General features: G+C 45.9%; 3 protein-coding genes and 1 pseudogene across 5 annotated transcripts; all 4 read left to right on the forward strand.

Moving 5' to 3' along the window:
• The first annotated feature begins 1,899 nt into the window (after positions 1 to 1,899).
• LOC136464271 (uncharacterized) lies at positions 1,900 to 3,108 on the forward strand. The gene has a single exon (XM_066463234.1). It carries the CDS (start codon positions 2,173 to 2,175, stop codon positions 2,740 to 2,742), a length of 570 nt encoding a protein of 189 aa, XP_066319331.1. The 5' UTR covers positions 1,900 to 2,172; the 3' UTR covers positions 2,743 to 3,108.
• A 2,565-nt stretch (positions 3,109 to 5,673) lies between these two features.
• Positions 5,674 to 6,384, forward strand: LOC136466063 (uncharacterized). Its single transcript, XM_066464555.1, has one exon. The coding sequence runs from the start codon at positions 5,674 to 5,676 to the stop codon at positions 6,382 to 6,384; it is 711 nt and encodes a 236-aa protein (XP_066320652.1).
• A 1,313-nt stretch (positions 6,385 to 7,697) lies between these two features.
• LOC136464272 (uncharacterized) lies at positions 7,698 to 8,387 on the forward strand (annotated as a pseudogene).
• Positions 8,388 to 10,662: 2,275 nt separating this feature from the next.
• LOC136464273 (uncharacterized) lies at positions 10,663 to 16,494 on the forward strand. 3 transcript variants are annotated; one of them, XM_066463235.1, is made up of 10 exons: positions 10,663 to 11,305; positions 12,012 to 13,470; positions 14,062 to 14,303; positions 14,382 to 14,578; positions 14,657 to 15,023; positions 15,110 to 15,238; positions 15,320 to 15,525; positions 15,598 to 15,773; positions 15,861 to 16,211; positions 16,293 to 16,494. In XM_066463235.1, exons 2-4 carry the CDS (start codon positions 13,243 to 13,245, stop codon positions 14,485 to 14,487), a joined length of 576 nt encoding a protein of 191 aa, XP_066319332.1. In that variant the 5' UTR covers positions 10,663 to 11,305; positions 12,012 to 13,242; the 3' UTR covers positions 14,488 to 14,578; positions 14,657 to 15,023; positions 15,110 to 15,238; positions 15,320 to 15,525; positions 15,598 to 15,773; positions 15,861 to 16,211; positions 16,293 to 16,494. The 3 variants fall into 3 exon arrangements, with proteins under 3 accessions (XP_066319332.1, XP_066319334.1, XP_066319333.1); XM_066463237.1 differs by having other exon boundaries at positions 10,663 to 13,470; positions 15,861 to 16,199; XM_066463236.1 differs by having other exon boundaries at positions 10,663 to 13,470; positions 14,791 to 15,023.

Consider the following 16,494-nt stretch of genomic DNA (forward strand, 5'->3'; position numbering starts at 1 on the left):
CCCGCCATGCCCTGCCTCAAGCTGTACTGGAGCCCCACGACGTACAAGATCAAGTATGACCGGCGCGTCACTTCTGCACGACAAGGACGAAGCCACTCCATCGACCATACCACAACAGTGGCCGGCTACAGAGCTCGGACACACCATCCCCACTTATCGGACGCTATGTAGCAACATATGTACGTCCTGGTTCTCCCTTAGAGTATAAAAGGGAGGGGCCGGGGCCATTTCTAGGAAGGAGGAGAACGACGAGCAGAAAGAGGAACTCACCAATAGAACCACACACTTCTACGCTGCTTGAGTAAATCTTGTGTCTCTTTGCATCACCATCAGGGATTAGAGACACGCAGCACAAATTCACTCGTTGGTTAAGGACCCCCGGTCCGAAACACCGACAATACATACGCTGAGAGCCGTCGAGTGCTGTGTCAATGTCAGGCTCCGAGTTGGACTTGTGAACTGCAGCCATGTACATGAGCCGCACGAACTGCAGACTCGGCACCTGTGCGTGCGGCTGTGCGCTTCTTCCTCAATCCTCCTCCTGAGTCCTGACCTGACTGCATTCTCTCGGCCAACAATCGCCGTGTGTTTGGGCTTGTTTATCTTATTACTTCAGTCAACAAATAATATTTTTCTCTTATACCAAATCAATCAATAATTTCAATCATGACTTATCAGCCAAACAAGCCCGAATGATCAGGGCGAATTCCAATAGGAAATCACTACCGTAAAAACGATGGCAGCAGATATGGAGTGTAACCGTGTAGTGTAAGTTTATGTTCAGAGCATGCAACTCTGAATGGTGTTTTGTGGCGTGCATTTGCTGTGGGAGAATCATTGCTGGAAAGCTCTACCTTAAAGCCTATGATGACCAGGCGAAACATGACAAAATGTTTCGGTAGCAGGCGGGGACAGTCGGACAGACAAGGTTGATGGGCACACTGCTGCCATTTGGACGATGGATGATTGGCTCCTCCCCTCCCCCCTCCTGCCTTCCCCATGTTCTCATGTGGAACCCTTTGGTTGCTGCAGCTACCCAATTTTTTTAAGTAAATGCTAATCAAATAAACAGCTCTGTCACATTCCCTCCTTCGTTCCATGAGTGAATCATCCGAAGCTTCGGTTTACACCTTTTCCCGTAACTGCAAACGCTGCATCCTATACAAAGGAAAAATAATCTCTCCGTAAAAAAAGTACAATTCTAAAACAGTACATACTATCTTTATTTGACTAAATTCATACTAAAAAGATATTAAAATTTATCAATCTAAATAAGTATCATTAGCATGGAATATATTTTTATAATATAATTGTTTGGAGTGTTAAATGTTGATACTTTTTTTATAAACTAAGTTAAACTTAAAGTAGTTTGACTCTAAATAAACTTCGTCTTGCATGTTTTTGACAGCGGCACGGCCGCACCGCTTGTGTGAAAGACAAAAAATAAAATAAAAGCATTCGATTTAATCGAAGGACGCTAACAATTTGAAGTTCCTTTATAAAAAAAACAATTTGAAGTTCATTTTTTGATAAGGAATTTAAAGTTGATGTTGTTAGCCCGACGAGGCACATGTTTGTTACCACAATAATCAGAACAGGGCGTGAGTTGGTGGCATGAGCTGCTGAACGCCTGAACCGAGTCACACAGAGCCGGACAGCACACCATTTGGTGGACGTCAAAGCGGCTGCCAGGTGGCCGTATCGAGGCCTGCACCGCACCAGCAGCTGCCGCCAACCATTTTTGCCAACACGGCTCCGGTGTATCTGAGCTGCCTGATTCGGAGGAGGAGGAGAAAAAAAAAAGATTTGGTAATTCGTTCACGTCGCCTCGCGCTATAGCATGTTCTTCTGTTCATTCACAAAGCTACTAAGGAGGAACTTTCAACTGCACACCTCGTTCGTGTCCCCCTCATGCATGAATAAAGCCAGCCTGTCGTGGCGGAGGCAAGCTGTTGTGGCTGCGACACCAACACAAACACCGCGCCGTCACATACACATACCTCCCCCTCACCATCCTCATCCATCCTCTGTCCACACCAAAAGGAGAAGGAAGCGAGAGATCTGGGGGTGAGAGAGCACGACGAGAAGGCCATTTGCCCTCTTGAAAGCTTGAGACCTTCTCCGTCCTCTTCCCTCTTTGCTTTGCTTGCTTTGCCTCTATCCGGTCCGGCCATGGCCACCATCCTGGAGAACATCCAGAAGGCGAGGTTCCTGCCGACCAGGCCGCTGAAGGACGAGCTGCCCACCTTCCAGGGCGGCGGTGGTGGCAAGGAGGACAGCCACCTCATGGGCCTGAGGAAGCGGCTGTCCTCCTTCTCGGGCAAGATCCAGCCCATCTCCTCCGCGACGGCCGAGTGGGCGTTCCGGCGCTCCAAGTCGGCGCCTTCCCTCGGCGCCGCGTTCGCCGCGGGAGGCGGCTCCCTGAGGCAGTGGTGGCAGTGGGGCGTCGGTTGGCTCCTCTCCAAGAAGCCCGGCTTCGCGGGGGACCTCGAGATGAACGAGGAGGAGGTCGCCGCGTTGGGCCGCCAGAGCAGGGGCAGCTGGGGCCACATCCTCTACAAGATGCGCTCCGGCGTCCGGCGGCTCGTCATGTCCACGCACTCGCTCCCCACCACGCACAAGCAGTCGTCCCTGCCGTCGTCGGCGGCGGCGGTGCACAACGTCCAGTGCAAGCCGGCGGCGGCGTTCGCCTACGCGCAGCGGCAGAGCTTCCACCACACCAGCCACGCCATGGCGCACTAAGGAGCCGTCGCGGTTGCTGGTGCCGTTTGCAGCCGATCTCCTCCAGATTCAGAAACGGAGAACGGTGAGAGGCACCGAGAAGAAGATTCAGGTTCCACAGGTGCGTGAGATCGATGGTGAAGATATCGCTGTACCGTTATAAGTGAAAACTAGTAGCTCGGTGAATCGATGATGAATGAAATGGAATGTAGGTTTTACCATCCTGTGCTGTGTAGATCTAGTGCCCCTGTAGAGTTGAAGATGTGTTATATGCCCGTTCTTTATATTCTTTTGGGTTCTTTTGGACGATGTAAATGTACAATGTTTGGTTGATTTTGTACTGTTTTTGCCTCCAGCGGTAAATAAAACTAATGCAAATTGTGCTCCTCTGTTCTTGAGTAGTGATATGCCTTCATTCAGAGTCTCAGCCCAGATCTGATATGTCTTTTCAGCGGCTGCCATGCCAACTAAGGCCCCGTTTAGTTCCGAGCTAAAAACAAAAAATTTTCAAGATTTTTCGTCATATTAAATTTTGCGGCACATGCATGGAGTATTAAATGTAGACAAAAAAAAATTAATTACACAGTTAGCCGAAAAATCATGAAACGAATCTTTTAAGCCTAAATAGTCCATAATTGGATAATTTTTGCTAAATAAAAACGAAAGTGCTACAGTAGTCAAAAACCAAAAATTTTCGGAACTAGCCCCGTTTAGATGCGAAAATTTTTGGCTTTCGGCTACTGTGGCACTTTTGTTTGTATTTAACAAAAATTGTTCAATTATGGACTATTTAGGCTTAAAAGATTTGTCTCGCCAATTACAAGCAAACTGTGCAATTAGTTATTTTTTTTAACTATATTTAATGCTTCATGCATGTGCCATAAGATTTGATGTGACGAAAAATCTTGAAAATTTTTGAATTTTAGGTGGGATGGCCTAACCTGTAAACATTCTGCCATGTATCGGTGTCGGTGCACGCGTTTGCTGTAAGCCTGGAAGTAGTAGTTGGTCAATGCAACGCAAAAACTGCTGGAAAAGCTTACGAAAAACTCATAAAATGCCTGTCAACAGTCTGTTCGTTTGCTCATAAACGATCGTAAATTTTCAGTCGGGAACAGTATTTTTCTCTCACACCAAATCAGCCAGCAATAAATAATCCACGATACGATACGGCCTCCCGAATAGGCTAGCTAGGAGAATATTCTCAGACGAGAGTTGCCGCCGGTACCCCCAGTTCATGGAACCATGGTGTATATGGCAGTTTTCCCAGTGAATTCGTTAAGGCTGGCCATTCGGTTTTCGGTTTAGTTTTGGTTTGGTTTCTCGGTTTCTAAAAAATTCAGTTCTTAGAAAATAGGAATCGATCGATTCTAAAAAATTCTTGGAACTTATCATTTCGGTTCCCGGTTATTTCGGTTCGGTTCCGGTTCTAACTGAACTAACCAAACTTTTTCAAAAGAGGTCAAGAGAAACAATAAATGTACGTGAGGCAAATTTATGCAACATTATATCCACTTTTAATAATAATAATTTATTAAGGAACAATAGCAATATAGTAACACAAATATACAACAGTTCAAATATGAAACACCACACATAAACCAAACATAATCTTACAAAATATAAGTAAGTGAAGTATAATACATGTAATTCGGTTGTTTTGGTTAATTCGGTTAACCGAGAGTAAGAACCGAATTTTCTTCGGTTATTTCAGATCCTCAATATTAGGAACAGAAATTTTCGATTCACATCTTTCGGCTTCGGTTTCGATTCTTTCGATTCGGTTTTTTTGTTTTGGTCTTTTTTTGCCCAGGCTAAGAATTCGTCGACGTTAGTCATCGTAGAAGGTCTTACGATGTCTTCGATACATGGATTCGAACGCCAATTTCACTTCAATTTCGTTTCTAGAACGACACATGCTATTCTCTCGTGTCCCTGTCTACCGCTACCAGTACCAGAAGTAGTAGGAAGCACAACAGAAGGTGAAGCGTCACATGTGAACAGGTAGGCGGTCAATTCTGTCACCTACGGCAACGAGTCCGATGGACGTGCAGTCGAGCAGTGCACCACGAGAAAATGGATGGTTCGGCAGCGCTCCGATGGAAGGAATCGGTGGTGCCCCGCGAAACGGACGTGAATTCGGCGGCCGGCGGCGGCGGTCCATGGAATTTGGAAGGAAAGCCAACCCAACCTTTGCCTTTTCCTCGTATAATAAAGGCCACCGACGTTTTCTTACCCGGGCCAGGCGAATGGGTGGACGCCCAACCCAATTCTTCCAATCTTCTTCGCGGCCTTCGCGAAATCCAGCCCAATATCAGTTTCTAGCTGAAGCCACCGCTCCAAAAGCCAGCCCATGCCCTATCCGGGAGCGGCCGCCCCCGTACCACACATCCCGCGCGGCCCACTCCACCTCCACCCCGTCCAGGTCAGTTGGACAGGTGGTCACGGCTCGTCTCTCCTCCGTCCCTCGCCTTGTCCTCTTCCTCCGGCCTTCCCTTTCGTGCGCTACAGAGCAAAGACAAAAAGCTTTCCCCCTCCACACGAGAGATGTTTCATTCATACATGCTACTAAAACGGATCCTGGTGCCATGACGCTAAACTTTCTTATCCTCCACGTCATTCCATTCGCCTTCTGTTAGGTTTCTACCGTTTGACAGCCCTGACATACGGGTCCGATCAGTGATAATGTCCAGAATATCCTTCCCTCATAACCCTATCCTCTCCCTTTCTCTCTCCGGCCAGTGGGGCCAAGCTGCAAGTGACCCAGTCACCGTCTTCCTCCTCATCCTTTCATCTTCATCTACCTGCGCGTCGTCGTGGTAGAGGAAGCTGTTCTTTCGCACGCGGCCGTCGCACCGCCATCCCTCTCACGCCATGAAACCAAAAAAATCCCGCGCGGCCTCCCGAGCCCCCCCTCCTCGCTCCCCTCGCGCTGCGCCGCTCCATGCCCCCATGGATCCACAGGCGGAGGCGGGCGCGGCGACGGTGCTGGGCGCTGACCCGGCGGCGCTAACGGCGCTGCTGGCGGACCTCACCGCCTCGGCCAACGAGGCACGGTCGCGGGCGGAGCAGCAGTTCCACGCCCTTCGTGGGTCCCACCCGGACACGCTCGCGCTGAGCCTCGCGCACCTGCTGCTCTCCCCGGCGCACCCCTCCGCGCCCATCGCCGCCGTGCTGCTACGCCGCCTCATCGCCCCATCATCCCAGTCCTTCGTCTACCTCGTGCTGTCGCCCGCCACGCAGTCCTCGCTCCACGCGCTGCTCCTCTCGGCCGCCTCCACGCCTACGCTCCCTAGGTCCGTCTCTAGGAAGCTCTCCGACGCCGTCGTCGAGCTCGCCTCCTTCCTCCTGCCCGCCAACGCGTGGCCAGACCTACTCAGTTTCCTGTACAAGTCCATCGATTCCCCGTCCTCCCTGCCGGGACTGCAGGAGTCGGCGCTCAACATCCTAGCCTGCAAGGCCTCCCACCTTGCAGCCAGCTTTCCCAACCTCCACGGGCTCCTCCTCGCCGCGCTCTCCCACTCTTCTTCCGCCGACGTGCGCGTTGCAGGGCTCAACACGACCATCAGCCTCATCCAGTCCCTTCCTTCTGCCGCCATAGTGCGGGCACCCCGCCCCACCCCCGTGGCTGCGCGGGCCGTCCTGCGAGAAGAGCAGGGCTAGAGCCCCACGACCGCAGCAGTCGTCCACGAGGTGCTCGCGCGTGAGATGGCCGGACACCGCGAGCGAGCCGACGAGGATGACTTGGAGAAGGCTTATGACAAAATACCAAGAAATGTTATGTGGTGAGCTTTGGACAAACATAAAGTCCCAACGAAGTACATCGGGCTCATTAAGGATATGTACAACAATGTTGTGACTAGTGTTCGAACAAGTGATGGAGACACGGATGACTTCCCCATTATGATAGGACTACATCAAGGGTCAACTTTGAGCCTTTATTTGTTTGTCTTAGTGATGGATGAGGTCACAAGGGACATACAAGGGGATATCCCTTGGTGTATGCTTTTCACGGACGATGTAGTGCTAGTTGATGAAAGTCGGACATGAGTGAATCAGAAACTGAAGTTATGGCGGGAGACTTTGGAGTCTAAACGTTTTAGACTCAATAGAACTAAAACTGAGTATATGAGATATGACTTCGGCACTACTACTCGGAAGGAGAAAGATATTAGTTTGGAAGGTCAAGTAGTGCATAGGAATGATATCTTTTGATATTTAGGATCAATGCTACAGAGAGACGGGGATATTGATGAAGATGTTAGCCATAGAATCAAAGCAGGGTGGATGAAGTGACGCCAAGCATCTGATGTCCTATGTGACAAAAGGGTACCACAGAAGCTAAAAAGTAAGTTTTATAGGACGACGATTAGACCTGCTCTGTTGTGTGGTGTAGAATGTTGGCCTACAAAAAGATGACATGTTTAATAGATAAGTGTTGCGGAAATGCGTATATTGCGTTGGATTTACGGTCATACAAAAAGTGATCGAATTCGGAATGATAATATACGTGATAGATTATGGATAGCACCAATTGAAAGAAAAACTTGTCCAACACCGGTTGAGATGGTTTGGACATATCCAACGGAGACCTCCGGAGGTACCGGTGCATAGTAAAATCTCAAGTCAGGATAATAACGTGAAGAGAGATAGAGGAAGACCAAAATTAACTTAGGTAGAGGTAATAAAAGGAGACTTGAAATAATGTAATATATCCAAAGAGTTAGCCTTAGATAGGAGTATTTGAAAAATATATATTCATGTGTCTAAACCTTGATTGCTTCTGCTGAGTTTTAACTCTAGCCTACTTGTATTTGTTTGGGGCTTAAAGCCTTTATTGTTGCTCTCGTCTTCGTCGTCGTGGTATTAAAATCCATATAAACTTTTGAGTGGTATATAGGAACGAAGCATCAGAGGAAAGGCACGAGGGAAAAGCCTCCCGTCCCCCCCCCCCCCCCCCCCCCCCCCCCCGCGCGCGTAGAACCCCCAGCGCCCGCGGCACCCATCACACGCGCATCACGCCACCAGCGACCCGCGAGCACCCATGGCGAAGGGAGGTGGAGGCCAGCGCGAGGGTAGCGCCCTGAAGACGGCGGTGATCGTCGCCGGGGGGCTCGCGCTCGCATGGGTCACAGTGGAGACCGCCTTCAGGCCCTTCATGGACCGCCTCCGCGCCGCCGTCTCCCGCTCCACCGACACCGCCCGCGACCCCCGACCAGGAGGAGGCCCCAGCGCCTGCCGCTGCGGCCGAGGCGGAGGAGGAGAAGGCGCCCGCACCAGCGGAGCCGTCCGCGCCGCCGGCCCCGGCCGAGGTGGAGGAGAAGGTGGACGAGTTGGAGGAGAAGGTGGAGGAGGCCGCCGCCGCCGCCGCCGAAGGCCGAGTGAAGGGGATGGCGACATGACAACCTGTCTGTTTGCTCTTCTGAATAGTATGCTGTTGGTCCTGTGAATCTGTTCTGTGATTTTGGAACCTGTCGCTGTTATGGATAGTGCAAAGTTTGGACTATAATTTCAGTGAGTTTAGCAGTAAGGTTGCGTTAGTTTTTGGCTTTGGTACCATTTAGTTCACGTCGTTGATGGTTTGATGTGATGATATGTGTGTTTAAATGTTTATTGAACTGCTGACTACTTGATTATGATATTTGCCAACTATTTCTTAGTTAAAATAGCGGTTGCTTTGTCTTTTGCAGCATCAGGTGCTCTAGTCATTTCATATCATTATTATGCTAATATAATATGATTGTGTGTTATAAATCCCTATTTTGAACTTCCTTATATCATTTTTCCATCTGGCGCTAAGAATGCTAGTGTTTTATTTGCTGTGCATCGGTAATTTGTTTGCACCGTCGATTGTCTTCCATACTATCAGGTAGGCAGTCCTGGGTGTAGCTTATCTTTACTCAATATTACTATGTTAGTCTTTAACCCTGTTTCTGTATTTTGTTCCTTTTGCCATGCATCATGGATGATGCAATTTGTAAAAATTGAATTCTGATATCTATCCACATTTATTTCTAAGCTTAGGTCACCTGTTTGATTTCTGGTAATATTAGTTTTATTACATGTTATTGATGTGATCCTTTGGAAGGGCGGGCCTGGTGCAAGCGGTAGAGTCTTACCGCCTGTGACCGGAAGGTCCCGGGTTTGAGTCGCGGTCTCCTCGCGTTGCACATGCGAGGGTAAGGCTTGCCACTAACACCCTTCCCCAGATCCCGCACAGAGTGGGAGCTCTCTGCACTGGGTACGCCCTTTTTTTTATTGATGTGATCCTTTATTGATGCTTGGAGTTGGGTTTCCGTTTTTCATTGCAAGTTGACCTACCAGAGGTTATAAAGCATATAGCACTAGTGTGCAGAGGATGATGGAGCGATCAAATTTCATATAAATTGCTAACAGTGCAATGTTATACATGTGAAACCACAACACAAGTAATGCCTGATCACCGCAGTTTCAATTTTCATGCACAGGGCCAGGGCATGTCCAGAAAAAAAGGAGCAGGGGCATGCTAGCCGAAGCTAGTTTCGCACTAGCTGAGAGCCTTATGATTAATGCGAAGCAGGGTCATCTATGGTGGAAATTTGTGATACTATGTGGGCCAAGAATTAAGTGAGAATCTGGGCGCCTGCTTGGTTGACTGTAGTTCCACCCCTTATGATGTTCAGATAATTAGTGACATAATCCACATTCAGTACTAAGCTTAGTTCACCTGTTTGATTGTTGGTTATAGTAGTTTATTACATGTTATTGATGTGATCCTTTATTGATGCTTGGAAATAGGCTTCTGTTTTTCCTTGCAAGTTGACGCACCAGAGGTTAGAAAGCATGTAGCACTAGTGTGTAGAGGATGATGGGGCGATCAAATTTCATGTAAATTGCTAACAGTGCAATGTTATACATGTGAAATCACAGCACAAGTAATGCCTGATTACTGCAGTTTCATGCACAGGGCCAGGGGGCCCCAGCAAGAATACTGAGCATGGGCATGCTATCCAAAGCTAGTTTAGCACTAGCTGAGGGCCTTATGATTGTGCGAAGCAGGGACACCTATGGTGGAAATTTGTGATTTACTATGGGCATGGGGGACAAGAATTAAGTGAGGTTCTGTGCTGCCCCTTCTGGGGTGACTGTAGGTCCGCCCCTACACAGGGCATAGATTGTTAGTAGAACATATGGAATTTAAAACAATTGTTTCATGATGTACGGACAACTAGTGTGAGAATCCATACTGTACTTGCTTCTTAGGAGTATGTCATTATATGTGCCAGGGCAAAGTAGTCATGTTATTTCACACACGACATTGAACTTTGAAATGGAACCTAGCTTATTATAGTAAGATTATAGTTTCTCTCTGTGAACTTCCTGTGGTATATTTGATTGCGTCAGATATGACATCTATACATGCATATTAGGTCATTTTATGATCATATTTAATATTCAGTAATTGCATTCATACAATCATACCATAAGCTTATAGCTTCATACATAATGCATAGTGCATAAATGGCATATCTGGAATTAAAATTTCTGGACTATTACATTTCTACGAAGTTGCAGCATTTCTGCCTTTACAGCAAGTTTATAGATGTTAATACAAGCAGCAGATTGTAGAAGCGACCAAGCAATATGTATAAAAATGCTAGATGTTAAATTTTGAAATTGAAGTGACACTGTTTTAGCGAGTAGTAATTGGCCTCCCTAGTTCTTCCTGCAATCCAGTTGTGTTGGATGTGGTGTCAAAGCACAGGTAAGGTTATGTTATTAACATTTCCAAGATTCATGCATGCATAGTTTAATATCTCTCTGATGAACAACTCTGTTGCTCACTTTTTGCCGAACCTATAATATTTCTGCATTTACTCAGGCATTCATGTGTCACATTGTGTTATATGCTAAACAATATTGAAAATAAAGTAGTACGTCTTGTTGTGTTAAACCAGGTAAGATTATCAGTGTTGTTAATTAATTAAGCAACACGATTGAGATTCATGTTGGTAAGAAAGTTGGATACCAATTATCGTTGTTTCATATCATCTGGTATACTCGTATTAGTCGTATAGACTGATCACATGTTATTGCTGTTTTCCAAGCTGGTGTGTCTATTTGATTAGAGGAATTCTAGAGATTTTCTTGTGTTCTCCATTCCTTTATTTGTAATTCTTTATGCTGGGAGATAGGCACTTGCTTCAGGCGATGGAATCCTGGCTAGTTTTTGATTCTGCATAGTACTTCTTTTTTTTCTCTTCAATGCTGTTTCTATGCTTGCTCCCCCCTTCCCTCAAACATGATGCTTGGTCCCTTCTTGCTATCTGCCATGGATGATGCGCATGCAAACTCTAATATCAGTACCGCATTTAGTACTAAGTTCAGCTTGCATGTGTTTTTGCTGTCTATGTTTGTGCTGTGTTCATGCTATTTATGTGATCCTTTGTGTTTATACATGTTATTGATGCTTGGAAATGTTTACATTGCAAGTTCATCTACCAGAGGCTAGAAAGGATGCAATACTAATGTGCCAGGGGAAAGCAGGCAATGTTATTAGGATGCAGCACACGCTGGTCATTGAAGTTTGAAAGTTGAAACAAAAGTAATTATAATAATGCTTATAGTCTGCTACTGCGAACTTTCTGTGCATATTTTCTTGTTTGATATGACATCCATAGGTAGTAAATATTAGGTCATTGCATGCTTACGTTTTAGCTTCATGCGCAACACATAGTTCATTAATGTCATATCTGGAATTAAACTTCCTGTAGTACTGCATCAAAAGATGACTTTAGGACAGGATAATTAGTGCAAATTTGCATTGATTATCCTGCCTAATGCCATCTTTTGATGACTGGAGGACTATTTACATTTTGCTAAAGCTGTGACGGTTTCTACTTTTACCGCACTTATAAATGTAAATAGAAAGCAGCCGATTGTAGTCCAATCAGTAAATGCTAGATGTTAAATTTTGAAATTGAACTGGCATTTTTTTGGTAAACTAATAAGTAGTAATTGGTCTCTTGAGTTTGTGTAATGCATTTAGAAGTGCTGGATGTGGCATCAAATCACAGGTAAGGCTATGCTATTAACATGGTTATGTCGTAGCTTCAGGCTTCATGCGCTATGATCTCTCTCTATGATTGATCAACTCTATTACTAAGTTTTGGTGAAGTTGTAATATATCCGCATTTACACTTATTATATGTGGAAACCTTTTGTGCTACATCATTTTTTGTGTTACATCATGCATGATGAACATTGTGTTACATACTAATATATCCAAATTCACTCTTCTTTACACGCAGATATGTAGTTTTGTTGTGTTGAACTAAGTAAAGAATCTCAATGTTGTCACTTGATTAAGCAACAAGGTTCAGACTCGAGTTCATACAAAATTTTGCTGAAAAGTATGGTTATCCATTGGTGGCATCCTCTTCCTCTGATATGGGTGTTGTTATCATACATCTTCTGTTTCAGTTTCTACTGTCACCATTTTGTTTTAGCTTGTCAGCTTCTACGTCCTACTTGATGCACACTTCACTTGTCCAGTTTCTACTGTTGGCATTTTGCTTTAGCACATATCCGGTGATTTTACTTCCTGGCTGATGCACACTTCACTTGTATCTTTTGCACATGATTTGACAGTTATATGTTGATCTCTGAAACTTAACTACTGCAGGCTTTAGATGCAGAACTCTATGTTTGAATTGTTGCACAGTTATTTGTGGCATCAGGAACACAGAAATGTTCAGTTGGTAGCATAATTGTTTCACAGGATATCTAGTTTATTTATATACTCAGCCTAAAACCAACATAGATGTAATCTTAACTATTAAAACTTCGACACTTTGTTGGTGATTTTGGCATTATTTAGCATAGATGATCATTCTAGCTTTTTTAAAAAAAAAAAAAAAAAACTCAAGTAGAACTGCTATTGTAAACCTAATCATTCACTGCTTTCATGGTGTGGTAGCTGATATATTTTTTTGGTTTATATTAACAACTTGTATGGTTCCATAGGAAATGAATAACAATTTTTTGTGGTGAAACTACTAAGGGCTTGTTTGAATGTAGCCCAGGTGCATCCAACGCCTGGGACAGTCAAGATTCTCATGTCTTCATCCAAACAGCCTTCAGTGTCGTGTCAATTCCCTAGAAGATGGACAGTGGCCTTGTGGTTGTGGCTGATTACTGCTTGCTAAAAACATCTACTGCGCCGTAAATCACAAGGGACCATCACAAGCATAAGATAATTTGTTGATTCGACTTATTTGATTTCCATGTAGAAAGCGGACAATTGTTATTTTTTGCCTTGTCTGTTCATCACATAGGGATTTTTTTTTAATTTTAACACTTTTTGAAAACTAATTTTAATTCTAACACTGTCTTTTTTTTTAAACTAACACTTTTGGCCGCGTTTATTGCCTTGGCGCGGCCAAATGCATGTGCCGCGCCATGCATGGTGGCGCGGCAGCGGGCAGACGTGACGACGACCGGAATCGCGACCGGTGATGTGGCAGGGCTCTGCCGCGCAGCATGGCGCGGCAGGGCCAAATAAATATCGCGAGCGAGCCCGCCCGCATGCACCATCGCCCGCCGCCAGCTGCATGCGCCCCGCCGCCGCGCAGCGCCCGCCGCTGGCACGCGCTCGTGCCCGACCACGCTGTGCCCGCCCGCCCACGCTGCGCCCGGCCACTCCCGCCGCGCAGCGCCCGCGCCGGCCGCGCCACGAACGCCGGCGCGTCAAGGCCGTCCGCTCCTAAGGTACCTCCCTCTCGATTTCATGTTATTTTGATTATTATTGTTTTAGGATAATTAGTGATTTATGGTAATTTATGATAGTTAGAGTTTTATGATTGTTATTGATTTATGATAGTTTGTCAAATTTAGGATAGTTAGTGATTTAGGATAGTTAGGTTAGTGAATTTGCTTGTGATTTACGTAGGTAGTTTTTAGGTTTGAGGTTGTGTGTTCTAGTATAGTTAGGATTTTGGGTTTATGGATTGATTAGGTATTTATTATTTAGTTTATAGTTAGTTATTTAGTTAGGGATTTTGGGTATAGATACTAGTTTATAAATGTTGGTACTTACTAGTGCGTGATACGTTGATTTTGATGACTTCATGAAGTTTCGTCAAATGCTTATATTCCTGGTGAAGTTGTTTATGTTACTAGTGTGAGATATGTCTGTTAATATTACTTTGAATATATACATGTGCTTTCATATTATGTTCGTATTGTATAACAAGTAGTTCAAATTTTGCAATGCTACATAATGTTAATTTAAATTTTGTTAATTTGAATACTTTAATGCTTAGTTTATAAATTTATAATAGGATGACCTCTCCCATGCAGCACCCGTTGTACCCTATTCTTGAGGTGGAGTACGACGACCAGCACCGAGCACACATCTTGAGTGACAACGACGCAGAGGTGACCTTGCCTACTTTGAGGCCCCACACGCACACCAGGGCGCACCAGTGGGACGAGCGTTATGCGCCGTACATACGGCGTGCTGGCTTCCTTGAGCTTGTCCGTGTTGTCAACCACGGTCTTCCGTCCCTTGACCCAGCACTACTTACTGCAACTGTAGACATGTGCGAATGCATTCTTTGTACGTAAACTTTCTTGTAACAAATTTGAGGCAACTAACAGTCGTTCTATTCTTATAACAGGTGGAGGTCTGAGACCAACACGTTTCACCTACCTTGTGGCGAGATGACCTTGACCATGCAGGACGTGAAGGCTATTTTTGGCCTTCGGTTGGGGGACTTCCAGTGACAGGGATATTTGACAACGATCACTGGAAGGAGCTGGTGGCTCAGTTTACTGGCTTTCTTCCACCGGACGACGAGGCTTCCAAGAAAAATAAGTGAGAAATTAAAGCCTATTTAATACTTACATTGCTTTTCTACAGCCATCGGGTCTCATTTTCTTTGGTAAATTTTAGGAAAACTTTCGGTGTTTCGTCGTCCTGGATCACGGAGCGTTTTGATTACTTGGATCCACAGGCTGAGGAGGCTCAGATCGATAGGTTCGCTCGAGTGTGGCTCTGACACTTTCTTGGTGCTTTCCTTTTTTCAGACGCCTTAGGCAACACCATCAGCTGGATCTTCCTTGACATACTACGTCAGCCATGGGAGATCATAACGGCGTACAGCTGGGGCAGCGTAGTCCTGTCATGGACGTATCGACAGCTATGCGTTGCCTGTCGTCGCACCTCAGGGTATGAGAACCTTGGAGGCTGCTTGTACCTATTTCAGGTTTGGTGTTGGGAACGATGGCCCGTTGGGAGACCCCTTAGTACTGGTTTACCGGTAAGTATTTCGGTTCATTATATTCTTCGATATGGTTACATATGATGAGTTTATTAATGGCTAATTCATTATCGTGTTCAATGCAGCAATGGAATGGGCATGATACACTCCCTACAGCTCTGTTTATTTGGACGGAATCAGAGTTAGTTAGAGAGAATGCAAGGCACAAGTACAAGGAGTACACGGACGGCCTCGACGTCCTGATACAGCATCAGGTTACGCTCTCTTTACTATCATACCTGTGTCTTGTTCGATCTACACTATATCATAGCCTAACTCAATTACGAAATATTCAGGTGCATTGGTGTCCTTGGGATGCTTCGGAGCTCTAGTACTATCTCAGTACTGTCACTAGGGATGAGTCAGAGGAGTATCGCTGCAACGTCCCTCTTATTTTCTTCCACGTGGTCGAGATTCACTTGCCCATCAGGGTCTACAGACAGTTTGGAAGAATGACAGACTGCCCACCACCGCTTTACTCCACTAACCAAGGATTGCACGGGTGCATTATCGAAAAATAACAAAGCTACAATTCAGAGGTATGTGTGGTACAACTAACATCGTTTTGTTGTAGGTATGACCGTAGGAAGAGGTACAAGACCAAGGATTGGCGCGTGACACACAACACGTACATCCACTTGTGGGAGACCAGGGAACGACAGCCGGTCCATGCGGGTCCTCCACACGACCAGCACACCTTCGACGAGTACCTGCGCTGGCTTCACAGGTCTACGACGAGTACTTGTGGAGGTAAACATAAACTAGTCCGTTCTAAAATTGTTTCTTTAGTGTATATGCGTTTGAGAAATACACTAACTTTAACATCTATTTATGCAGAAGGTGAAGAAGAGCTGCAGGAAGCTAGCTCAAAAGTTGAGCTACATGGACACTCCTTATGAGGAACCGCCACTCCTGGCGCGGTCGGGTGGCATGTCTTCAGCCTCTTTGAGGACACTAGCCGGCTCTTCTCAGCCGGTGACAGGTGCCACTTCCGCGGTGCGTACACCACCACATCATAGCGCTGGGAAGGACCCTGCAACCGAGGACGACGATGACGATGACGATGACCCCCTGGGCTTCCGCAGACAGCACGACCAGTGGGATGATTGGCCGCAGGACGAGATCGGCATATCTCAGCTAGGTGGCGCCCCGCTTGGTACCCAAGGAGCCCCATAGGTACCAACAAAGGTAGTTTCTTTAAATACGTATGCTACATGAACTAACGATCATAAAGAATTCTAAGTAATCGTGCATATCATATACTTGCAGGGTACGAGCCGTACGCACCGGCGACGTGACCACACCGATGTTGGCTACACTCCCAATGTGTTGTCAATAAATCCGAAGAGACATAGGCGTCCGAGGGATCTTTATACTCCTGGGTCTTAGTTTGTTAGGTGGAACTATTATTGGCGTCCGAAACTTGTAGGCTTAGTTGATTATGTTATGTCGAATTTATATCAAACCAATA

The sequence above is a fragment of the Miscanthus floridulus genome, chromosome 7 (genome assembly GCF_019320115.1).
Source record: "Miscanthus floridulus cultivar M001 chromosome 7, ASM1932011v1, whole genome shotgun sequence".
Lineage (NCBI taxonomy): Eukaryota > Viridiplantae > Streptophyta > Magnoliopsida > Poales > Poaceae > Miscanthus > Miscanthus floridulus.

What these genes read in the sequence shown, in the direction of transcription:
- LOC136464271 (XM_066463234.1), top strand. Translation starts at nt 2,173, where the DNA reads ATGGCCACCATCCTGGAGAACATCCAGAAGGCGAGGTTCCTGCCGACC.
- LOC136466063 (XM_066464555.1), top strand. Translation starts at nt 5,674, where the DNA reads ATGGATCCACAGGCGGAGGCGGGCGCGGCGACGGTGCTGGGCGCTGAC.
- LOC136464273 (XM_066463237.1), top strand. Translation starts at nt 13,243, where the DNA reads ATGGCGCGGCAGGGCCAAATAAATATCGCGAGCGAGCCCGCCCGCATG. An exon ending in CAAGGCCGTCCGCTCCTAAG is followed by an intron (nt 13,471 to 14,061) that starts GTACCTCCCTCT and finishes TCTCCCATGCAG; the next exon opens with CACCCGTTGTACCCTATTCT. An exon ending in CTTACTGCAACTGTAGACAT is followed by an intron (nt 14,304 to 14,381) that starts GTGCGAATGCAT and finishes TTCTTATAACAG; the next exon opens with GTGGAGGTCTGAGACCAACA.